This window comes from Hyla sarda, chromosome 1 (assembly GCF_029499605.1).
Source record: "Hyla sarda isolate aHylSar1 chromosome 1, aHylSar1.hap1, whole genome shotgun sequence".
In the NCBI taxonomy this organism is placed as follows: Eukaryota; Metazoa; Chordata; class Amphibia; order Anura; family Hylidae; genus Hyla; species Hyla sarda.
The window spans coordinates 367,559,724-367,582,912 of NC_079189.1; the positions used below are offsets into that span (position 1 = coordinate 367,559,724).

The 23,189-nt window shown below is 42.5% G+C and overlaps 1 protein-coding gene across 6 annotated transcripts in view; it reads left to right on the top strand.

Annotated features, from left to right (window-relative positions):
* Positions 1 to 23,189, top strand: part of LOC130275301 (transmembrane channel-like protein 2-B) — a 147,903-nt gene that overhangs the window by 4,730 nt on the left and 119,984 nt on the right. For 5 of the 6 annotated variants that reach the window (XR_008844729.1, XM_056523120.1, XM_056523144.1 and 2 more), the window contains 2 exons: positions 8,509 to 8,881; positions 19,293 to 19,448. Coding sequence is in view for 5 of the 6 variants with exons in the window: in XM_056523120.1 (XP_056379095.1) it covers positions 8,517 to 8,881; positions 19,293 to 19,448 (521 nt within the window). In the remaining variant the exon portion in view is untranslated. Of the gene's footprint in view, positions 1 to 8,508; positions 8,882 to 18,331; positions 18,432 to 19,292; positions 19,449 to 23,189 lie in introns of those variants that run through there. The other variant, XM_056523153.1, reaches the window with a different exon arrangement.

Sequence of the window (23,189 nt, forward strand, 5' to 3'; positions counted from 1 at the left end):
TGGAGCAATTCAGCACCTAAAGAAGTCCATAAGCACATATTGTACCAAAATATTCCCCGGATTTTACATGAAGTTAAGTAAGATTTTCCTGGGTTTATATGAAAACATTCACGTATGGATTCTAGGAAAGAATACCTCCATGTTAAGATGTCATTCATAAAGACAATGCAGCAGTACACAAAATGTCTATTGTATGGTACAGAACCACAGGGATTCTGTGTGTTGCCAATGCCATACAGGATTTGTGAACTTTAAATTTACTGTTATTTAACATCTTAAGGCTGGGTTTACATGACAATTTACTCAAACATGACATTTATAAGTCAATATCCTTTCAAAATGAGATCACGAGGAAAAAAAAAAAGAAGAACCATCCAGGTGTGAATAAGGTGATTTTCTACAATAAGGGTAGGATCATACACATCCAATACATAGTGTATTTGCTGCTGGTAGAAATTTGCTGGGCAACGGTAGATACGCTCTATGGGGGAAATTTTTCAATGATTTTACCCTTTTTGATGTTTATTTTTTGATGCATTATTTTGCGCAGTGTCACTCATTGCGTCTTTTTTGTGCATATTTTTGGGTGGAACATTTTCAGATGTTGTCTATTGTCCGTGCACCATGGAGTGAAAAATGCAGTGTACACTTATTTATTACCTGCGTAAGGTTTGTTTACGCTGTCAAACTTTGCGCATTGCCGAAATTTTTTACGCAAATATAAAACATCAAGGAGCACACGTACCAAAAATACCTAAAATATCCAGAAATACTTCCCGCCACAGTTCAAACTTCGAACTGTGTAAAATTCATTGTGTGCATGCAGCAGAGCTGAGTGTGTGATCATGTGCATGCAGCCGAGCTGAGAGAGTGATCATGTGTATGCAGCAGAGCTGAGTGTGTGATCATGTGTATGCAGCATAGCTGAGTGTGTGATCAGGTGTATTTAGCAGAGTTGAGTGTGTGCGTGGTCATGCTTACACATAATCACACATTCAGCTCTGCTCCATACACATGTTGCACACTAATTTATGCTACATGTACATGATCACACACTCAGCTCTGGTACATGTACAGAGTGTTCACCAACCAGGGTGCCTCCAGCTTTTGCAAAACTGCAACTCCCAGCATGCCAAGTTTTGCAACACTTGGAGGCATTCTCGTTGGTAAAAACTGATATAGAGGTAAGGGGACATATTGTTCAACAAAATTACACATTTTTTAAACCCAGACATTCTGTGTACTTTATAAAGATTTATGATTTTACTATTGTGCAGATTTTTGTTCGGCACACACTGCTGCTCCAGCACTTGTAGCTATGTGAGCAGTGTACCGCGGGAAAATGCCAAAGCTCTGAAGTGTGAGGTAGAGAAGGAGTGCACGGTAGAGCGAGAGGGGGGGGGGCATTTCTATATTTGCGCAAAATTTATCAAAGGATGTGCGCAACTTTTGTCAATTTTGAGCAAGAGTGTAAATTTGACAAGCAGTGTAAAGGGGTAGATCTGTGTCTACAATAGACACCTAATGATAAATGTCCTCCCATATGCGTTAAGAGCAAACACACTTTCCCTGAACAAGCCTTGTGTGTGCAGGGAGGTTTGGAGGTGGGCCGAGTGCACCAATGTAACTGTGACATGCGGCTGCCTTACTGCACACACAGGGCTGCAGCAGGGAAAGTCCTGTGTGTCTGCTCCTAGCACATGCGCAGCATATTTTCTACTGCCCGGCATATTTCTCGCAGCATCAAATACACTGCATATGCGCTGTGTGTGACTCTATCCAAATACAGTCTACAACCTCCATAAAATCAAGGTAACCTACATGTTTCAAGCTGTTACACCGAGCGCTCCGGGTCCCTGCTCCTCCCCGAAGCGCTCGCGGCGTTTCTCTCCCTGCAGCGCCCCGGTCAGACCCGCTGACCGGGAACGCTGCACTGACATGGCCGGCGGGGATGCGATTCGCATAGCGGGACGAGCCCGCCCGCGAATCGCACCCCAGGTCACTTACCTGTCCCGGTCCCCGGCTGTCATGCTCTGGCGCGCGCGGCTCCGCTCTCTAGGGCGCGCGCCCGCCAGCGCTCTGAGATTTAAAGGGCCAGTGCACCAATGATGGTGCCTGGCCCAATCACCCTAATTAGTTTCCACCTGCTCCCTGGCTATATGAACTGACTTCCCCTGCACTTCCTTGCCGGATCTTGTTGCCTTGTGCCTTGAGAAAGCTTTACTGTGTTACCCATACTGTGTTCCAGACCTCCTGCTATTCCACCATTGACTACAAACCTTGCCGCCTGTCCCGACCTTCTGCTACGTCTGACCTTGCTCTTGTCTACTCCCTTGTACTGCGCTTATCTCAGCAGTCAGAGAGGTTGAGCCATTGCCAGTGGATACGACCTGGTTGCTACCGCCGCTGCAAGACCATCCCGCTTTGCGGCGGGCTCTGGTGAATACCAGTAGCAACTTAGAACCAGTCCACTGACACGGTCCATGCCAATCCCTCTCTGGCACAGAGGATCCACCTCCAGCCTGCCGAATCGTGACAGTAGATCCGGCCATGGATCCCGCTGAGGTTCCCCTGCCAGCTGTCTCTGACCTCACCACGGTGGTCGCCCAGCAATCCCGACAGATCGCCCATCTAAGTCACCAGCTGTCGGAAGTGTCCACCATGGTACAGCAACTACAGTCGCAAATACAGCATCTGCAACAGCAGCTACCATCACCTCCACCAGCTCCTGCACCTCCTCCGCAGCGAGTGGCCGCTCCTAACCTCCGCTTGTCCCTGCCGGACAAATTTGATGGGGACTCTAGACTCTGCCGTGGTTTTCTGTCACAATGTTCCCTTCATTTGGAGATGTTGTCGGACCAATTTCCTACAGAACGGTCGAAGGTGGCTTTCGTGGTCAGTCTCCTGTCTGGGAAGGCTTTGTCTTGGGCCACACCGCTCTGGGACTGCGATGACCCTGTCACCGCCTCTGTACACTCCTTCTTCTCTGAGGTTCGCAGTGTCTTCGAGGAACTAGCCCGAGCTTCTTCTGCCGAGACTGCCCTGCTGAACCTGGTCCAAGGTAATTCTTCAGTAGGCGAGTACGCCATCCGATTTCGTACTCTCGCTTCCGAATTATCTTGGAACAACGAGGCTCTCTGCGCGACCTTTAAAAAAGGCCTATCCAGTAACATCAAAGATGTGCTGCCCGCACGAGAGATTCCTGCCAACCTGCATGAACTTATCCATTTGGCCACCCGCATTGACATGCGTTTTTCGGAAAGACACCAGGAACTCCGCCAGGAAAAAGACCTTAATCCCTGGGCACCTCTCTCTCGGTATCCCTTGCAATCTACCCCTGTGCCTCCCGCCGAGAAGCCTATGCAAGTAGATCGGTCTCGCCTGACTATTGAAGAGAGATCTCGCCGTAGGGATAAAAATCTATGTCTGTACTGCGCTAGTACCGAACATTTCTTGGTGAATTGCCCTATTCGTCCTCCATGTCTGGAAAATGCACGCACGCAACCTGCTCATATGGGCCTGGCGTCTCTGGGTACGGAGTCTGCTTCTCCATGTCTCTCTGTGCCCGTACGGATTTCTCCTTCTGCCAACTCCTCCTTCTCTGCTGTGGCCGTCTTGGACTCTGGTTCTTCTGGAAATTTTATTCTGGCCTCTTTGCTTGATACGTACTGCATCCCGGTGACCCGTCTCATCAAGCCGCTCTATATTTCTTCGGTCAACGGAGTCAAGCTGCACTGCACTGTGCGTTATCGCACAGTGCCCCTGCTTATGAACATTGGACCGCATCTCGAGGAAATTGAATTTTTGGTTTTGCCCGGCTGTACCTCTGAAATCCTCCTCGGTCTGCCATGGCTCCAGCACCATTCTCCCACCCTTGACTGGACCACCGGGGAGATCAAGAATTGGGGTCCTGCTTGCCGCAAAGAGTGCCTCACGTCTGCTCCCAGCCCCGTCTATCGGTCCTCATTGTCTCCTCCTGTGCCTGGTCTCCCCAAGGCCTGTCAGGACTGTGCCGTGCCCCCTCATAGTCCCCGTCCTGGTGACACTCTGCCCCGTGCCAAGCCTCACCCTCTACCCCCCCTCCCCATTCCCACTCCTTCTGACCGGTCTGCCATTCTTGTTAAAACCCAGGACTTCACTGTCCCCCAGAAGGAGACTCTACAATCGCTCCCGATGTGCTCATCCTCTGTGGAGCGACATCCAGACAAAAAGAGGGGGAGACCTAAGGGGGGGGGGGTACTGTTACGCCGAGCGCTCCGGGTCCCTGCTCCTCCCCGAAGCGCTCGCGGCGTTTCTCTCCCTGCAGCGCCCCGGTCAGACCCGCTGACCGGGAGCGCTGCACTGACATGGCCGGCGGGGATGCGATTCGCATAGCGGGACGAGCCCGCCCGCAAATCGCACCCCAGGTCACTTACCTGTCCCGGTCCCCGGCTGTCATGCTCTGGCGCGCGCGGCTCCGCTCTCTTGGGCGCGCGCGCGCCAGCGCTCTGAGATTTAAAGGGCCAGTGCACCAATGATGGTGCCTGGCCCAATCACCCTAATTAGTTTCCACCTGCTCCCTGGCTATATGAACTCACTTCCCCTGCACTTCCTTGCCGGATCTTGTTGCCTTGTGCCTTGAGAAAGCTTTACTGTGTTACCCATACTGTGTTCCAGACCTCCTGCTATTCCACCATTGACTACGAACCTTGCCACCTGTCCCGACCTTCTGCTACGTCTGACCTTGCTCTTGTCTACTCCCTTGTACCGCGCTTATCTCAGCAGTCAGAGAGGTTGAGCCGTTGCCAGTGGATACGACCTGGTTGCTACCGCCGCTGCAAGACCATCCAGCTTTGCGGCGGGCTCTGGTGAATACCAGTAGCAACTTAGAACCGGTCCACTGACACGGTCCACGCCAATCCCTCTCTGGCACAGAGGATCCACCTCCAGCCTGCCGAATCGTGACACAAGCGCTACACATTCTCTTTATCAAGGTTAAATCATTTTCATAAAGACAAATTGCAGCATGTAGGTAAACATTTATGAATATAACAAAGAAAAAACAGCTCACCGCCTTATGAATGTATGAGGAGGATGATGGTAGTAATCACAGAGCACGGAGTGAAAGCCCAAGCCACATCTTGGCAGAATGAGACCAAAAGCAAAAATAGATGTGCAGAACTCCAGCTCCCAAAGTATAGATAAAAGTCAAAACTTTAAGCAAAAATCCAAGTGGTGAAGAAAAAGTGAGATTAAAAGCTGGGTAGAAACGCCAACGCGCTTCGAACTGTCCGGTTCATAGTCATGGCTCCGGACGGTTCCAAACGCATCTGCGTTTCTACACAGCTTTTAATCTCACTTTTTCTTCACCACTTGGATTTTTGCTTTTTTAGGGAGGGTACATATTGGCCCGGAATTACTACTGTAAACCTGACCTGTTTTGTTGGGTTATGCACTAGAATTTGTAGCATTGTGCCAGAATTACTGTCTGCACCAGAATTTGTGCCGAAAAAATCAAAAACCCAACCAACTCTACATTTAACTGAAAAAAACTGAAAAAGAGGCGTGGCCACTGGGAAAAGGGGGCGTGGTTGCTGAAAAGTGGACTTGTCCCCGACATTTTTGAAAAATACCAACATATTTACACAAGGTATCCACAGAAAATGTAGTGGATTTGAGCTCTGGAAAACCTAACAGCTCAGAACAGGTAAAAAAAAAAAGCAAAATGTAGGGAAACATTAGTAAATATCGTAGAAAAATATCTGCACACTCCACTCTTAATAAATCAGGGCCATTGTATTTATAAAGCAAGCTCCAAGAATAAGGTTGAAATCACCTGTGGTGCTCATGTTTTCTTTGCTTTCTGGGCATTAAATGTGTCTTGCCGACACAGTGAGCCTCATTTACTAAGGGTGGAGTGTAGTTTTTTTGTGGATTTTTGTTTACGACACCTATTTTTCCATGGTATTTACTATTATATGTTGTATTTGGTGATTTTCCCTACATTCTGCTATTCTAAATATATGCTCTGAGCTGTCGGATTTTCCAAAGCTCAAATCCACCACATTTTATGTGGAAACTTTAGTAAATTTATAGGTTTCTTTTGAAAATGTAGTTTTTTTTTGTAGACGCCCCATTTCCATGATGGCCACGTCCCTTTATAGGGTTTTCAGAGTAAAGTGGAGAGTTAGTAGGGTTTTTTGGTCGTAAATTCTGTCGCACAACATGTGACACAAAAAACCCTAAAAAAATCTACTTGGAAAAGCCTTAGTAAATGAGGCCCAGTTTGTGAAGACTCCAAGCTGAAGACATTACAGCTGGTGAGCCCGTCTTTTCCTTTTCAATTCTTACATGATGCCAACATATACTCATTTATGATAAACACGGAGGAAGAAAGCAATGTCGCACTCACCGGTAATAACTTCTTTATTGAAGAATAGCAGTGGGTGTACAGGTCATTGTAGCGGGGGCGCCTCCATGGAACGGAGGGTATCTATTTCGTGTGCTGTGCAAACTTCATCTGTCAACGCTCAAAGATTGGGCGGGGGGTGGAGTCTATATCCACACCTACACAGGTGACGCTCACAACAGTGTTATTCAAAAATACACATAAAAATTGTACAAAAATGTTACAAAAATGAACTCAAATCGTTCCTGTTGTTTATTCCAATAGGATCTAAAACATCGAAACAAATTATCCAACGTGCTTCACATTGTAAGAATTTTTTGTAACATTTTTGTAACATTTTTATGTGTATTTTTGTATAACACTGTTGTGAGCGTCACCTGTGTAGGTTTGGATATAGACTCCAACTCCACACCCAATCTTTGAGTGTTTGTAGAGAAAGTGTGCACAGCACACGAAACGGATACATGGATACTATTCCATGGAGGCACCCTCACTACACTAACCTGTACACCAGCTGCCATTCTTCAATAAAAAAGTTCATACCGGACCGGTGAGTGCGACATTGCTTTCTTCTTCCGTGCTTATCATTTGGCTCTGATCCTTTCTACTCGCATGTCAGCACTGCAGCAGGCCCTCTCAGGTGTTCCCACACAGCCATTCTGAACAGTTGGTTTCATATACAGAGCAGTGATTCTATTACCTTGAAGTGCCACTGGCCTCTTTCAATCTAATAGCCAGGACTAGTGACTACCATATCCATTTCCCTCATGTATATGTTTACTTTGCAGGACACAAAAGCCTGATCTGCTGTGCCTAATAAATGTAAATGTGCTGAAATTAACCTAAATGTAGTCACCAGTTGGCTACGTTCAGCCATTAAAGTCCAAGAACAAGGGAAAATATCTATTAAATGCATTGTAAAATGCGATCCAAATATGTTTAACCCGTTAAGGACAAGCACTGTGAAGGAAAAGTTGTTCAGTTGCTCATGGCAACCAATCAGATTGCTTATTTTATTTTTCACAGGTCTCTTTAAAAATGAAGAAAGCAATCTGATTGGTTGCCATGGGCAACTGCACCACTCTTCCTCTAAACAGGTTTTGATAAATCTCCCCCTTAAAGGGGTACTCCACTGGAATTTTTTTTTTATTTTTTTTTTATCAAATGGTGCCAGAAAGTTAAACAGATTTGTAAATGATGCTTCCAAGAGAAAAATAAGGATGGCACTCACCAGGCTTCTGCTGTATAAATGTGGGTTTATTCCTGAAACTGTACAAAGGGCATGGTGCAGCTAGATCTGCAGTGGGCGGTGACACCGGGACCTCTCTCCGGGAAGGTGCAACAGCTGTTTCGTATCTTGTAGCTACTTCATCAGCTCCAAGCTACGAAACAGCTGTTGCACCTTCCCGGAGAGAGGTCCCGGCGTCACCACCCGCTTCGGATCTAGCTGCACCATGCACTTTGTACAGTTTCAAGAATGAACCCACGTTTATACAGCAGAAGCCTGGTGAGTGTCATCTTTATTTTTCTCTTGGAAGCATTGTATTGAAGCGATTTGTGCCATATAGGATAGAGCACCACCTGTACTGCATCACTCCCACTTGAAGATTTGCAGACTGCAAGACATTTAGCCTTGCTGAATTTCCTGTACGTAGTGCCAGATAGCCTGTTTCTTATCATACAGATTTGTAAATTACTTCTATTTAAAAATCTTATTCCTTCTAGTACTTATCAGCTGCTGTTATGAGGCACAGGAAGTTCTTTTCTTTTTAAATTTCCTTTCTGTCTGACCACAGTGCTCTCTGCTGATACCTCTGTCCATTCTAGGAACTGTCCAGAGCATGATAGGTTTTCTATGGGGATTTGCTCCTACTCTGGACAGTTCCTAAAATGGACAGATGTGTCAGCATCAGGCAGAAAGGAAATTCAAAAAGAAAAGAACTTCCTGTGGATCATACAGCAGATGATAAGTACTGGAAGGATTAAGATTTTTGTATAGACGTAATTTACAAATCTGTATTTGGCACGAGTTGATTAAAAAAAAAAAAATGTTTTCCAGTGGAGTACCCCTTTAAAGTCTATGATACAGGCAGAAAAATTATTTATTTTTTCCTATATAGATTCCAGAATGAGAAATGTAAACAGACACCAAATACGGTACCAGACGAAAAGAAGTGGCAATTTTGATTACAGTGATGATGATGATGATGATGATGAAGATGAAGATGATAATGATATCACTAGGCTGCCAAAAAGAAAAAGAACTGTGAGAAAATCCACAAGAAGAACAAGAGTAGATGAAACTGAAACAGAATCTGAGTATGAGGATGAGAAAAGAAATAAAAGAAAAAATGCTGTGGTACAAAAAGATGTTAACAAAAACAACATAAAGTCTACCAGAAAAGATACAAACAATGAAGAATCTTCTGTTCATAACAAAGGGAAAAATACAAGTAAATCGGGAGATCAGAAAAAGAAAAGAAAAAGCAGCAGGTATGAGACATACATAAAAAGGTGGGCTTACTCAAGTCCTGGTTATATTCAGATAAAGCTCCTTCAGCCAAGTTAACACTGTGTGATATAAAGGTGTTTACACAATATAATATCTGGCTACTGCAAATTTATATAGTTTATGTAGCTCTATGCAAAAGTGGATGTCTGTGCACACAATATGTAAAAACTGCAGATGCATTTTCTGCAGCCGCGTAAATAAGTGACTTTACTTATTTTTGTGGCTGCAAAAATGTGTCTGCATTTTTTACATATCTTGTGCACAGACAATCACTTACTCATAGACTTATATAGGTCACTGTCATGTATGGGCAGGGAAGAGTGAAGCACTGAACTCACTTGCTCCCACTTGCCCTACCTACTTGCGTACCCGCCCTAAGTGATGGGTCCACAACCACAGTGACTGTCCCTGCCTGAATAAGTGCAGGGAGTAAAATGTCAACAAAATAAACTTACAATACAGACGGAGGTCGGGACACTGTATGGAATCGCACACATAAAAAAAAACACATACATGTAGAAGAAGAAACTAAGACGGCACTGCACTATTCAGCCATTAACAGTTGACAAGGTATGGAGTATTAGTAGCTTGCACCAGTCTTCTATCCTGTATAGAGTCGGTGGTGGTGCTAGGATGTAACAAGATATATATCAATGTACGGGATATGAAGAAAAACTGAAAATCATCCGCACTCACCATTAAGTATATGACAATGCTCCTAAGACCAGTGCTGACCGAGGATACGGGCTGCAGAAATGGACGGCGCTCAGAGGCTAACTACCGGTGTTTTCGCGCAGGTCTGCGCTTCATCCGGCCTCGATGAGTGCGGATCATTTTCAGTTTTTCTTCATATCCTCTACTAAACATACACACACAATATGTCACAGTCCACAACCAAAAGACAGAAAAGCCAAATCACAGAAACAGTAGAGGAGTAAGAGAGTGGAGCCAATGGGTCAAATATGCCAGAAATACAAAATATAGTACGAACGCTAGCTAGGAGTATGAGCTCTTTTGTAAGCAAGGGCTGGATGAAAACTGAGGGTTTAAATTGGGAGCTAAGCAGGTTAAAAGTCAATGAGGTCTGCTGACCATCCAGAGAACAGGGCATTTCCACAATAACCAGAATAACAAAAAACCTCAGTGCAGATTAACCCTTCAATTTCTTACAGTTACATTCATGTTAAAAAAATGTGGACACAATTTTGCCGATGCATTTTAACAAATGAAATATGCCTGAAAAAACACTTTGAGAGCATAGCCTCAAAGGAAGAGCCATAGCTGAGTTTTGTGTTTTTAGAAAGAACTGCATGTAGAGCTCAGAGACAGAATTGTGTGGAGCCTCAGGTTGTATCCTGAGAAGGATACAAATAATTTCTGCTGCACTGAAAGTTTCACTACTACACCTACAAAAAATGCACCAGAAACTAGAATATACACAAAATATAGACAATCTTTATTTAAGCAAAAAACTATTTAAAAAAAGTTAGATAAAAACATAAATAGAGCAAAATAGCACAGCACCAGTCAGATACAAGGTATAAGTAAGGAGAGAGCACAGTAAACAAGATAGAAATAACACTGTAAATTCACATATGAAGTACAAGGATATGGTACAAACAATAGACCAAATGTCAAAGAAACATAGCATGAAAGCAGCAATAGCCTGTGGGTGCCAAACCCTACCTATACCAAACCCCAACGACCGTTTCGCGGTAGAACTCGCTTCCTCATGCAGTGAAAGTTTCCAAGTGTTCTCCACAATTCTTAAAGGGGTACTCCGGTGGAAAACATTTTTTTTTTAAATCAACTGGTGCCAGAAAGTTAAACAGATTTTTAAATTACTCCGATATAAAAGTCTTTAATCTTCCAGTACTTATCAGCTGCTGTATGCTACAGAGGAAGTTGTACAGTTCTTTTCTCTCTGACCACAGTGCTCTCTGCTGACACCTCTGCCCGTGTCAGGAACTGTTCAGAGCAGGAGAGGTTTGCTATGGGGACAAAGAGCAGGAACAAATCCCCATAGCAAACCTCTCCTGCTCTGAACAGTTCCTAACATGGACAAAGGTGTCAGCAGAGAGCACTGTTGTCAGAAAGAAAACAACTCAACTTCCTCTGTAGTATACAGCAGCTGATAAGTACTGAAAGGGTTAAGATTTTTTAATCGAAGTAATTTACAAATCTGTTTAACCTTCTGTCACCAGTTGACAAAAAAAAAAAAATGTTTTCCACCGGAGTACCCCTTTAAATGCAAGTAGTGTGGAACAACCTGGACTCTTCCTAGGGCTGGCCACCTCACTAAACTAAGTAATCGAGGGAGAAGGACCTTGGTAAGAGAGATGACCAAAAACTCAATGGGGGACATTTATCAATGTTTGCTTATGTATTCCTTTTTTTAGTTACTTTTTTCTTACTATTTTTTTGCTTATGTGCGACTTATTTATCAACTGCTTTTAGCCTGTTGATAAATTTCTTTCACTTAAGCAAGTTTTCTTTTTTTGCTTTGGTAGTGGCTTTTTCTGCTCCCTGTCTGAGCTGGAGTAAATTTAGTAGGTTTTTCATGCGATGCAACTTTTTTGCGACTTTCTCACTTGATAAATCTCTGATCACTGCAAGTCAAAAATCACTTTTTGTTTTGGTAAGCAAGATTTTTATTTTTTGCTTAGGACACTGAACATGCAAAAAGTCGCAGAAAAAAGAGCGTAGTCGCACGTGCAACTTTTTTGCGACAATTTTAAGCAAAAAAAAAAACCTACTAAATGCTTTGATAAATGTCCCCCAATGTCACTCTGTCTGAGCTATAAAGATCCTGTTTGCAGATGGAAAAAACTTCCAGAAGGTCAAATCATTACTGCAGCACTCCACCAATCGGGATGCCATGATGGGCAGGGAAGAGTGCAAACTATCAGTCTCACCCAAACCTTTGTCCATGCATACTTGACAATCTTCCCTAAATGACGAACTCCCAGCTGGGCGACCAACATAGTGCAGGACATATCACAGTCAAAACCCACAAAACAAAGTCAAATAGTCAGGAAGCAAAGTCAAACAAACAATAGGGAAGAAGCAACAGCAGACCATATAGGATAATAAGGATAAGCTAAATACAAACAATCACAAACTCAGATCAGACAAGCAAGGGTTAATGAGAGGAGAAGCCATAATTCAGCAGGCTAAAGAATGGTCAGGAAACAGTCTGGAGGTCAGGGAAACCTAAGAAGACAATAACAGACTTGAGCACTGGTGAGGAGTACACCGCAATCACAAGCAAAGGAAATCCTCACTGCCAGGTTTAAATAATTACCCAAGCAGGGTGTGTGCCAGTCCTCAGCGCTAAGGCTCAGCACTCCAGCTGGGAATACGGAGATGAAGCTGTCACTCACTAGCATCCAGACCTCCAGTGTGCAGAGAGGAAGATGCTGACTGGATCATTATGCTGGACTTTATGGCAGAAAGAAGCCTCTCCTCTGTTAATGACATGGAAGCCCAAATGGAGTTTGCAAATAAGCACCTAAAGGACTCAGAGACTGTGAGAAACAAGATTCTCTGGTCTGATTAAACTAAATTGAAGTTTCTGGTCTCAATTTTAAGCATTATGTAACCAGACACTGCTCATCACCTGCCAATACCATCCCTATAGAAAAGCATGGTGGTGGCAGGTTTAACCCCCTAGAGGATGCAGGGTGCCCAGGTCCGGCCTGGGCGTTAGGTACTTAGCGCACCAGTACACACCTGTACTTCCTGAGTCCCGCCGTGGCTATGAAGCGAGTGCAGAATCTGTGGCTGCATCATAGGACACGGGTCCCAGCTTCCACCAATAGCCAGTACCCACTGGTAATGATGGACATCAGCAATTTCGCTGATGTCCGCCATTAACCCATCGAATGCTTTGATCAAAAAATAAAGCCAAATAAATCAACATATTTGCTATTGCCACGTGCAGAAATGTCTGATCTATCAAAATATTATATTAATGATCCCTCCCGTACAAGGAACGGCGTAAACATGAAAAAAAATACCAAAGCCCAAAATTGCTGATTTGAGGCCGCATCACATCCCAGAAAAAAAGAAAAGTGATTAAAAAGTCAGATATATGCAGAAGTGGTACCGAAAAGAACTACAGATCACAAAAAATAATCCCTCATACTGCCCTGTATATGGAAAAATAAAAAAAGTTCAAAAGGTGGGAAGAGGACAATTTTAAACATACTAATTTTGTTAGAGTTTTTTTAAAAGTAGTACAGTAATAGAAAAGCATGTAAAGATGGATATTATTTCAGTCGTGTTGACCCATAGAATAAATAGAACATGTCAGTTTTACCATAAAGTGCCCTGCGTAAAAACAAAAAAGCCCCAGTTTCAAAATTGTGGGCTTCTTATCCCACCATAAATAATATTTTTTTTGGTTGCACCGTAGATTTTATGGTAAAATAAAAGGTGTAATTTCAAAGAACAATTGGCCGTGCAAAATACAAACCCTCAAAATATAAACCCTGAAGCTGAAACAAAAAAAGATCCATGGCTCTTACAATGAGCAGGGGAAAAAATGAAAATACAAAAATGAAAATTTCCTGTGTCCTCAAGGGCAAAATGGTCTGTGTCCTTAAATGGAAAACATTTTTTTATGTCAACTGGCTCCAGAAAGTTAAAGAGATTTGTAAATTACTTCAATTAAAAAATCTTAATCCTTCCAGTACTTATCAGCTGCTGTATACATGTCTCCTGCTGCCGGCGGGGCTGGGATTCGCATCGCAGGACGCGAACGCATGTGAATCCCAGCCTGTCACTTACCTCGGTCCTCCGCTGCCTCTTCCTCTGCCTCTCAGCTCCAGTGCGTGTGTCCCCGTCTCTTCCCTGCCGGATCTCCAGTGCCATTAGCCTGAGATTAAGCACATCTTGTCTGTTTGCCTAGCCCGTGTTCTGACCCTTCCACTACGTTATTGACTACGCACCTTTGTCGCCTGCCTTGACCTTCTGCTAAGTCCGACTTTGTCTCTGCCTCATCCTACTGTACTTTGCCTCGCCGAGCTACCTGTGTGGTCGAGTCATATCGGGGGTAGCGACCTGAGTGTCGCCTGCCGCAGCAAGCCCATCCTGCCTTGCGGCGGGCTCTGGTGAAGACCAGCGGCACCTTACACTCCGCTCCCCGATGCGGCCCGTTTCATCAGCCACACAGGTCAGTGGATCCACATCCAGCAGCATTACAATACTACACAGGAAGTTGAGTTGTTCTTTTCTGTCTGACCACAGTGCTCTCTGCTGACACCTCTGTCCATGTCAGGAACTGTCCAGAGTGGAAGCAAATCCCCATAGCAAACATCTCCTATGGTAAAACTAACATGTTCTATTTATTCTATGGGTCAATACGACTGAAATGATATCTATCTTTACACGCTTTTCAATTACTGTACTACATTAAAAGAAAAAAAAAAAAAACTCTCACAAAATCTACCACACAAAATCTACACGATTAGGCAGAAAGAGGCCAAGCAAGTTATAAGAATTTCTAAAGGGCAGGCAGAAGAAAAACTAGCTCAGTCTGTTAAAAAAAAAGATAAGAAATTCTTCAGATATATAAATGAAAAAAGGAAATTAAAACAAGGAATAACTAAATTAAAAACAAAGGAAGGAAGGTATGTAGAAGAGAATAAAGGGCTAGCCAACTGCCTTAAAGGGGTACTCCAGTGCTTTAGACATCTTATCCCCTATCCTATCCGCAGCTGGGGACGCCCGGGATCATGCACGCGGCACCCCGTTTGTAATCAGTCCCCGGAGCGTGTTAGCTCCGGGTCTGATTACGGTCGACCGCAGGGTCGGCGGCGTGTGACGTCACGCCTCCGCCCCCCGTGTGACGTCACGCTCCGCCCCTCAATGCAAGCCTACAGGAGGGGGCGTGACAGCTATCATGCCCCCTCCCGTAGGCTTGCATTGAGGGGCGGAGAGTGACGTCACACGGGGGGCGGAGGCGTGACGTCACACGTCGCCGACCCTGCGGTCGACCGTAATCAGACCCGGAGCGGACACGCTCCGGGCACTGATTACAAACGGGGTGCCGCGTGCATGATCGCGGGCGTCCCCATCCTTTGGATAGGGGATAAGATGTGTAAGCACCGGAATACCCCTTTAATGAATACTTCTGTTCAGTTTTTACAGATGAAAAAGAAGGAAAAGGACCTCCATTAGGGAGGAAGACTAATGAATCGTTTGATGCATGTGTCTTTACAGAGAAAGAGGTTCTATGTTTACTGTCTAAAGTGAAGACAAATAAGTTACAGGGGCCTGATGGGATACACCCAAAATTATTAAAAGAGCTTAGAAGTGAGCTAGTAAAACCATTAACCCCTTAAGGTTTTTCCGTTTTTGCATTTTCGTTTTTTGCTCCTTACCTTTAAAAAAGCATAACTCTTTCAATTTTGCACCTAAAAATCCATATGATGGCTTATTTTTTGCGCCACCAATTCTATTTTGTAATGAACTGTCATTTTACCCAAAAATCTACAGCAAAATGGGAAAAAAAATCATTGTGAGACAAAATTGAAAAAAAAAAAACGCCATTTTGTAACTTTTGGGGACTTCCGTTTCTACATAGTACATTTTTCGGTAAAAATGACACTTTCTCTTTATTCTACCCTTTATGATACCCTACTTATATAGGTTTGATTTTGTCGTACTTCTGGAAAAAATCATAACTACATGCAGGAAAATTTATACGTTTAAAATTGTCATCTTCTGACCCCTATAACTTTTTTATTTTTACGTGTATGGGGAGGTATGAGGGCTCATTTTTTGCGCTGTGATCTAAAGTTTTTTGCGGTACTATTTTTGTATTGATCACACTTATTGATCGCTTTTTATTCATTTTTACATGATATAAAAAGTGACAAAAATACACTATCTTGGAATTTGGAATTTTTTTGCGCGTACGACATTGTCCGTGCGGTTTAATTAACGATATATTTTTATAGTTTGGACATTTACACATGCGGGGATACCACATATGTTTATTTTTATTTACACTGGTTTTTTTTAATGGGAAAATGGAATGATTCAAACTTTTATTAGGGAAGGGGTTAAGTGATCTTTATTCACTTTTTTTTAAACTTTTTTTTTTGCAATGTTATAGCTCCCATAGGGACCTATAACACTGCACACACTGATCTTTTACATTGTTCAATGCTTTCTCATAGGAAAGCATTGATCAATGATTCTGCCGCTTGACTGCTCATGCCTGGATCTCAGGCACTGAGCAGTCATTCGGCGATCGGACACCAGGAGGCAAGGTAGGAGACCCTCCTCGTGTCCTGCAGCTGTTCAGGATGCTGCTATCCCGAACAGCTCCCTGAGCTAACCGGCATGGTTTTACTTTCACTTTAGACGCGGCGTTCAACTTTGAACGCCGCGTCTAAATGGTTAATAGTGCACCGCACTGCGATGAGTGCCGCGCGCTACTAGCCACGGGTCCCGGCCATTGTTAGAGGCAGGGCCCGACCCGCTATGAGATCATTATCATCAGGAGCGGACTCATGACGTAACGTTACGTCATTGGTCCTTAACAGGTTAACAGATTTATTTAACCAATCACTGGTAACAGGAGTCGTCCCAGAAGATTGGAAATGAGCAAATGTGGTGCCCATTCATAAGAAAGGTAGTAGCGAGGAATCAAGCAACTATAGGCCAGTAAGTCTGAAATTAATGGAAACCTTACTAAAGGATAGGATTGTGGAACAGCTAAAATCCCATGGATTGCAAGATGAAAAACAGCATGATATTACTTTTAAACATTTGCCCCTCTAATTTAAAACTATGTCCTCTTGTGATAGTTTTTCTTCTTTTAAATATACTCTTCTCATATACCGTGTTGATTCCCTTTATGTATTTAAAAGTCTCTATCATATCACTTCTGTCTCTTTTTTCTTCCAAGCTATATATGTTAAGGTCCTTTAATCTTTCCTGATAAGTTTTATCCTGAAATCCATGTACTAGTTTAGTATCTTCTCTGAACTCTCTCTAGAGTATCTATATCCTTTTGGAGATACGGCCTCCAGTACTGTGCACAATACTCCAAGTGAGGTCTCACCAGTGTTCTATACAGCGGCATGCTGCTCTATTACATTGTCTTCCTACCTTTAAGTCTTCTGAAATTATTTCTCCTAAATTCCTTTCCACAGATACCGAGGACAGGACTGTGTCAAATAATCTATATTCTGCCCGTGGGTTTTTACCCCGAGATGCATTATCCTGCACTTATCCACATTAACTTTCAGTTGCCAGAGTTCTGACCCTTCTTCTCGTTTGCCTAAATCCTTTTTTCATTTGGCGTATCCCTCCAGAAACATCAACCCTGTTACATATCTTTGTGTCATCAGCAAAAAGACATACCTTACCATCGAGACCTTCTGCAATATCACTAATGAAGATATTAATCAAAATGGGTCCCAGTACAGATCCCTGAGGTACCTCACTAATAAAAAAACCTTGCTCTGAATATTCTCCATTGACTACAACCCTCTGTTGTCACTCAGCCACTGCCTAATTCACTCAACAATATAGGAGTCCAAGCTCAATGACTGCAGTTTATTGAAAAGTCTTCTATGTGGGACAGTGTCAAAAGCCTTACTAAAATCTAGATATGCGATGTCTACTGCCCCTCCGCCATCTATTATTTTAGTCACCCAGTCAAAAAAATCAATAACATTTGTTTGACATGATCTCCCTGAAGTGAACCCCAGGAAGTATTATTTTACTCAGAGAGTAGTGGATGCATGGAATAGTCTTCCGGCAGAAGTGGCCGCTGCAAATACAGTGAAGGAGTTTAAGCATGCATGGGATAAGCATAAGGCTATCCTTCAAATAAGATAGGGCCAGTGATTATTGATAGGATTCAGATTATTGGGCAGACTAGATGGGCCAAATGGTTCTTATCTGCCGACACATTCTATGTTGTCTTCTTGTCTTCTTCTGACCTTTAAAACTTTTTTATTTTTCCATATACAGGGCGGTATAAGGGCTTATCTTTTTTTTTTGTGCTGTGATCTGTAGTTCTTATCGGTACCACTTCTGCATATATCTAACTTTTTGATCACTTATTCTTTTTTTCTGGGATGTGATGTGGCCTCAAATCAGCAATTTTTGTTCTTTGGCCTTGAGTGGCCCAGTCAGAGCCCTGACTTGACGCCAATGGAACGTCTCTGGAGAGACTTAAAAATTGGAGAAAGGCTTCCACCACCAGTCCCATCCAACCTGACAGAGCTTGAGGGAATCTGCAGATAAGAATGATGGAAAATCCCCAAATCGTATATGTATTGTGTGAAAGGTGCTTTAGCTTAAGTACAGGGTTCTTAATACTTATGTCAATGCAAAATGATCATTTTTCCTTACCAACAAGTTAAGTAAGAAAGATTTCTTACATTCGGTTTTCTTTTTGGCATTAGAAGATATTGAGTGCAGAATGGTGGGGGGTTCTTGATTTCAACAAAATGAGAAAATAATGAAAGGGTCTATAGGATTTCCGAATACATTGTCATTCGAATTGTAAGTCTTCTAAAACATTTTTTTATATCCATTTTAGTTCCTTCCTCCTATATTAGTTTATAGTAACAAAGGTGAAATGGTGATACAGTATATTAATCAGTTACTTACCTATTTAATTGTCTAAATATTATTCATTACCTATATAGAACAGTTTCCCCTCTCTGGTTGTCACTTACATGCATGAAGTGAGGGTATGACATCATCCAGCCATCCACTCTGTCTCTGTCCAAATCTCTCTTTGAAAGCAGCATCCATCCTGAGAGATAAAGACCATGTGGTTTCTGTCCTACACTGATGAGTCATACTCTATTTAGTGCAGATAACTGGGTGGTGTGGGCAGCCTCAGCCAATAAGACACTGAATCTCTCTGCTGCTCAGAGCAGGAGGGCGGGGGCTTCCCTCAGAGAGTGAGCTGGCTGGCATAGTGGAGCTACAATGATTGCTGGGAGATGTAGGCAAGGGGAGGGGTGGATGGCAAATAATATCAAGCAGACAGAGAAGACAACATGGGCCACAGGAGCCATGCATATCAGACAGGATGGCTTACAGGGAACATATCCAGGTAGGGTGGTGGCTATGGAGCTTATATATAAATATACTTCCCTGGAGTACCTCCTTAACTTCTTTTCCACTGATCTATGGGTCTCATGTTTTACTGGCCTTGAAAACTAAATGTATTTAAGTCACTAAATCTTTTTTCTTTTATGATTTCAATGTAATACAGATAACACAAATTTAGAACAAAATGACAGTGTGAATCGAATAAACACTCTTGTTATGGACTACTTATATTTTAATTTAGGTTTGTGAAATGCATATATGTATATGATTCAGTGTCTACATCTGTTTTTTTTTTTCCAGTTCTTCATCTTCATCCTCATCATCCTCTAGTTCTGAGGAGAGTTTATCAGATAGTGAAAGGGAAAGGATAATGAAGGAAATTGAAGACAAGAAAAAAATAATTTCCAGTATGAGAAATAAACCTTGGAGAATGACAAAGAAACTACATTTACTTAAGTAAGATTTTGATTTAGTGCAGTAACTATTGTTTTTCTATTCAGAAAACACAAATAGAATATACATATGAAATATAAAAATATATGAAAGCTGTCAGATATTGTTTTCAGGATCATAGTGTATTTCAGTTTAAGGGCATCCCACTTTTGTAAACTTAATTTTGAGTTGCAGGTTCTTGGTTTGATCTAGGACTTACAGTGAGTTATATAGAGAGACCTTTTAATCCAACCTATGCAGAAAGGAGAAGTCAGGGAGACTGTTTCTCAGACACTTTATCCAGTGCCATGGCTTGGTTTTAATTTGTGTTTTGAATTTACAGTAACAAGATAACCTGTCAAGATTTTATACTTCCCATGGTTTGGGCAGCATAAATCTTCTGACAGATCACTGTTAACCCCTTAAGGACCGAGTGTTTTTTAGTTTTTGCACTTTCATTTTTTCTTCCTCACCTCATAACCCTTTCAATTTTGCACCTAAAATCCATATGATGGCTTATTTTTTGTGCCACCAATTCTACTTTGTAATAACATCAGTCACTTTACCAAAAAATCTACGGTGAAACGGAAAAAAATAATTGTGCCACAAAATTGAAGAAAAAACACAATTTTTTGGGGGGGCTTCCGTTTCTACGCAGTACATTTTTTTTGGTAAAAATAACACCTTATCTTTATTCTGTACGTCCATACCATTAAAATGATACCCTACTTATATAGGTTTGATTTTGCTTACTTCTGGAAAAAATCATAACAACATGCACGAAAATTAATATGTTTAAAATTGTCATATTCTGACCCCTATAACGTTTTTATATTTCTCCTTACGGGCCGATATGAGGGCTCATTTTTTGCGCTGTGATCTGAAGTTTTTAGCGGTACCATTTTTGTATTGATCTGACTTTTTGATCACTTTTTATTCATTTTTTCATGATATAAAAGGTGACCAAAAATACGCTATTTTGGACTTTGGAATTTTTTTGCATGTACGCCATTGACCGTGTGGTTTAATTAACTATATATTTCTATAGTTTGAACATTTAGATATGCGGCAATACCACATGTTTATTTTAATTTACACAGTTTTTTTTAAATGGGAGAAGGTGGGTGATTCAAACTTGTATTAGGGGAGTGGTTAAATGATCTTTATTTACTTTTTCCCCCCTTTTTTTTTTTGCAATGTTATAGCTCCCATAGGGGGCTATAACATGCATTACATTGATCTCTCATACTGTTCAATGCTATGACATAGCATAGCATTGTTCAGTGTTTCTGCCGCTTGACTGCTCCTGTCTGGATCTCAGGCACGGAGCAATCATTCGGCGATCAGACAGCGAGGAAGCAGGTAAGGATTCTCCTCATGTCCTGCAAGCTGTTCGGGATGGGGTTAAGGGTATGATTATACATGCATATTCTTGCTGCAGATTTGCTCCATCAGATTTTGCTGCCTATTGGCTTCAATGGATATCATAATCTGCTAAAGAAAATCTGGAGCAGAAAATATACACATCCATTCCCATCCATGCATGTTATCCCATATTCACAGAATAGGATATAATATGCTGATAAGTGGGAGTCTGACCATTGTAACAACCACTAATCCATAAATCAAAGGTGAAATATCCCGCAGAATGAATGGAGCTTAGCATCAGCAATATCCAGATTGTGCATAGAGAACAAATGGCGTGATGGATGCAGAGATGAGGTCCATTCCAATTTTACATGCATTGTATGGATTATGAGGGTCCCAGCAGTTGGACTCCGATCCGATCAGCATTTTATCCCCTGTAACATGCTGAGATGGAAATACTGCTTTAAGCATGAGCTAATTATTCCCAGGGACACACTATTATAAAAGATTAGGGAATATACTTAAAGGGGTATTCTGCCCCTAGACATCTTATCCCCTATCCAAGGATAGGGGAAAAGATGTCTGATCGCAGGAGTCCCGCTGCTGGGGACCCCTGCAATCTCTCCTGCAGCCCCCCAAGTCATCAGCTCTCTGGAGCTAAGTTTGCTCCGCGGCTGATTACACGGGCAGGCGGTTTGTGACATCATGGCCCCGCCCACAGTCACAAGGGGCGGGGTCATGGCATCATGAACCTCCGGTCCTGTTTCGTGAGTCATCAGCCACGGAGCAAACGTAGCTCTGGAGAGCTGATGACTCAGGGGGGTGCAGGAGAGATTGCGGGGGTCCCCAGCAGCGGGACCCCTGCAATCAGACATCTTATCCCCTATCCTTGGATAGGGGATAAGATGTCTAGGGGCAGAGTACCCCTTTAAAGGGGCATTCCATAGAAACCTAGAATGTGTCGGCAGATAAAAACCATTTGGCCCATCTAGTTTGCCCAATAATCTGAATCCCATCAATAGTCCCTGGCCCTATCTTATATGAAGGATACCCTTATGCCTATCCCATGCATGTTTAAATTCTTTCACTGTATTTGCAGCAACCATCTCTGCAGGAAGGCTATTCTATGCATCCACTACTCTCTCAGATTACTACTTCCTTATATTACTGCATAAACCTTTGCCCCTCTAATTTAAAACTATGTCCTCTTGTGGTAGTTTTTCTTCTTTTAAATATGCTCTCCTCCTTTACCGTGTTGATTCCCTTTATGTATTTAAAAGTCTCTATCATATCCCCTCTGTCTCTTCTTTCTTCCAAGCTATACATAGTAGTCTTCTCTGAACTCTCTCTAGAGTATCTATATCCTTTTGGAGATATGGCCTCCAGTACTGCGCACAATACTCCAAGTGAGGCCTCACCAGTGTTCTGTACAGCACTTCCCTCTTTCTATTGCTTATACCTCTCCCTATACATCCAAGCATTCTGCTAGCGTTTCCTGCTGCTCTATTACATTGTCTTCCTACCTTTAAATGGGTATTCCAGGAAAAAACTTTTTTTTATATATCAACTGGCTCCAGAAAGTTAAACAGATTTGTAAATTACGTCTATTAAAAAATCTTAATCCTTTCAGTACTTATGACCTTCTGAAGTTAAGGTTGTTCTTTTCTGTCTAAGTCCTCTATGATGACACCTGTCTCAGGAAACGCCCAGTTTAGAAGAGGTTTGCTATGGGGATTTGCTTCTAAACTGGGTGTTTCCTGAGACAGGTGTCTTCAGAGAAGACTTAGACAGAAATGAAAAACCTTAACTTCAGAAGGTCATAAGTACTGAAAGGATTAAGATTTTTTTAATAGAAGTAATTTACAAATCTGTTTAACTTTCTAGAGCCAGTTGATATATAAAAAAAAGTTTTCCTGGAATACCCCTTTAATTTTCGGAAATAATTATTCCTCAATCCCTTTCCTCAGATACTGAGGTCAGGACTGTGTCAAATGTTCTATATTCTGCCCAAGGGTTTTTTATGCCCCAGGTACATTGTCTTGCACTTATCCACATTAAATTTCAGTTGCCAGAGTTCTGACCATTCTTCTAGTTTTCCTAAATCCTTTTCCATGTGGGGTATCCCTCCAGTAACATCAACCCTGTTACATATCTTTGTGTCATCAGCAAAAAGACAGACATACCTTACCAGCAAGACCTTTTGCGATATCACTAATAAAGATATTAAACAAAATTGGTCCCAGTACAGATCCCTGAGGCAACCCACTGGTAACAAGACCTTTCTCTGAATATACTTAATTTACTACAACCCTCTGTTGCCTGTCACTCAGTCACTGCCTAATCCACTCAACAATATGGGAGTCCAAGCTCAATGACTGTAGTTTATTGATAAGTCTT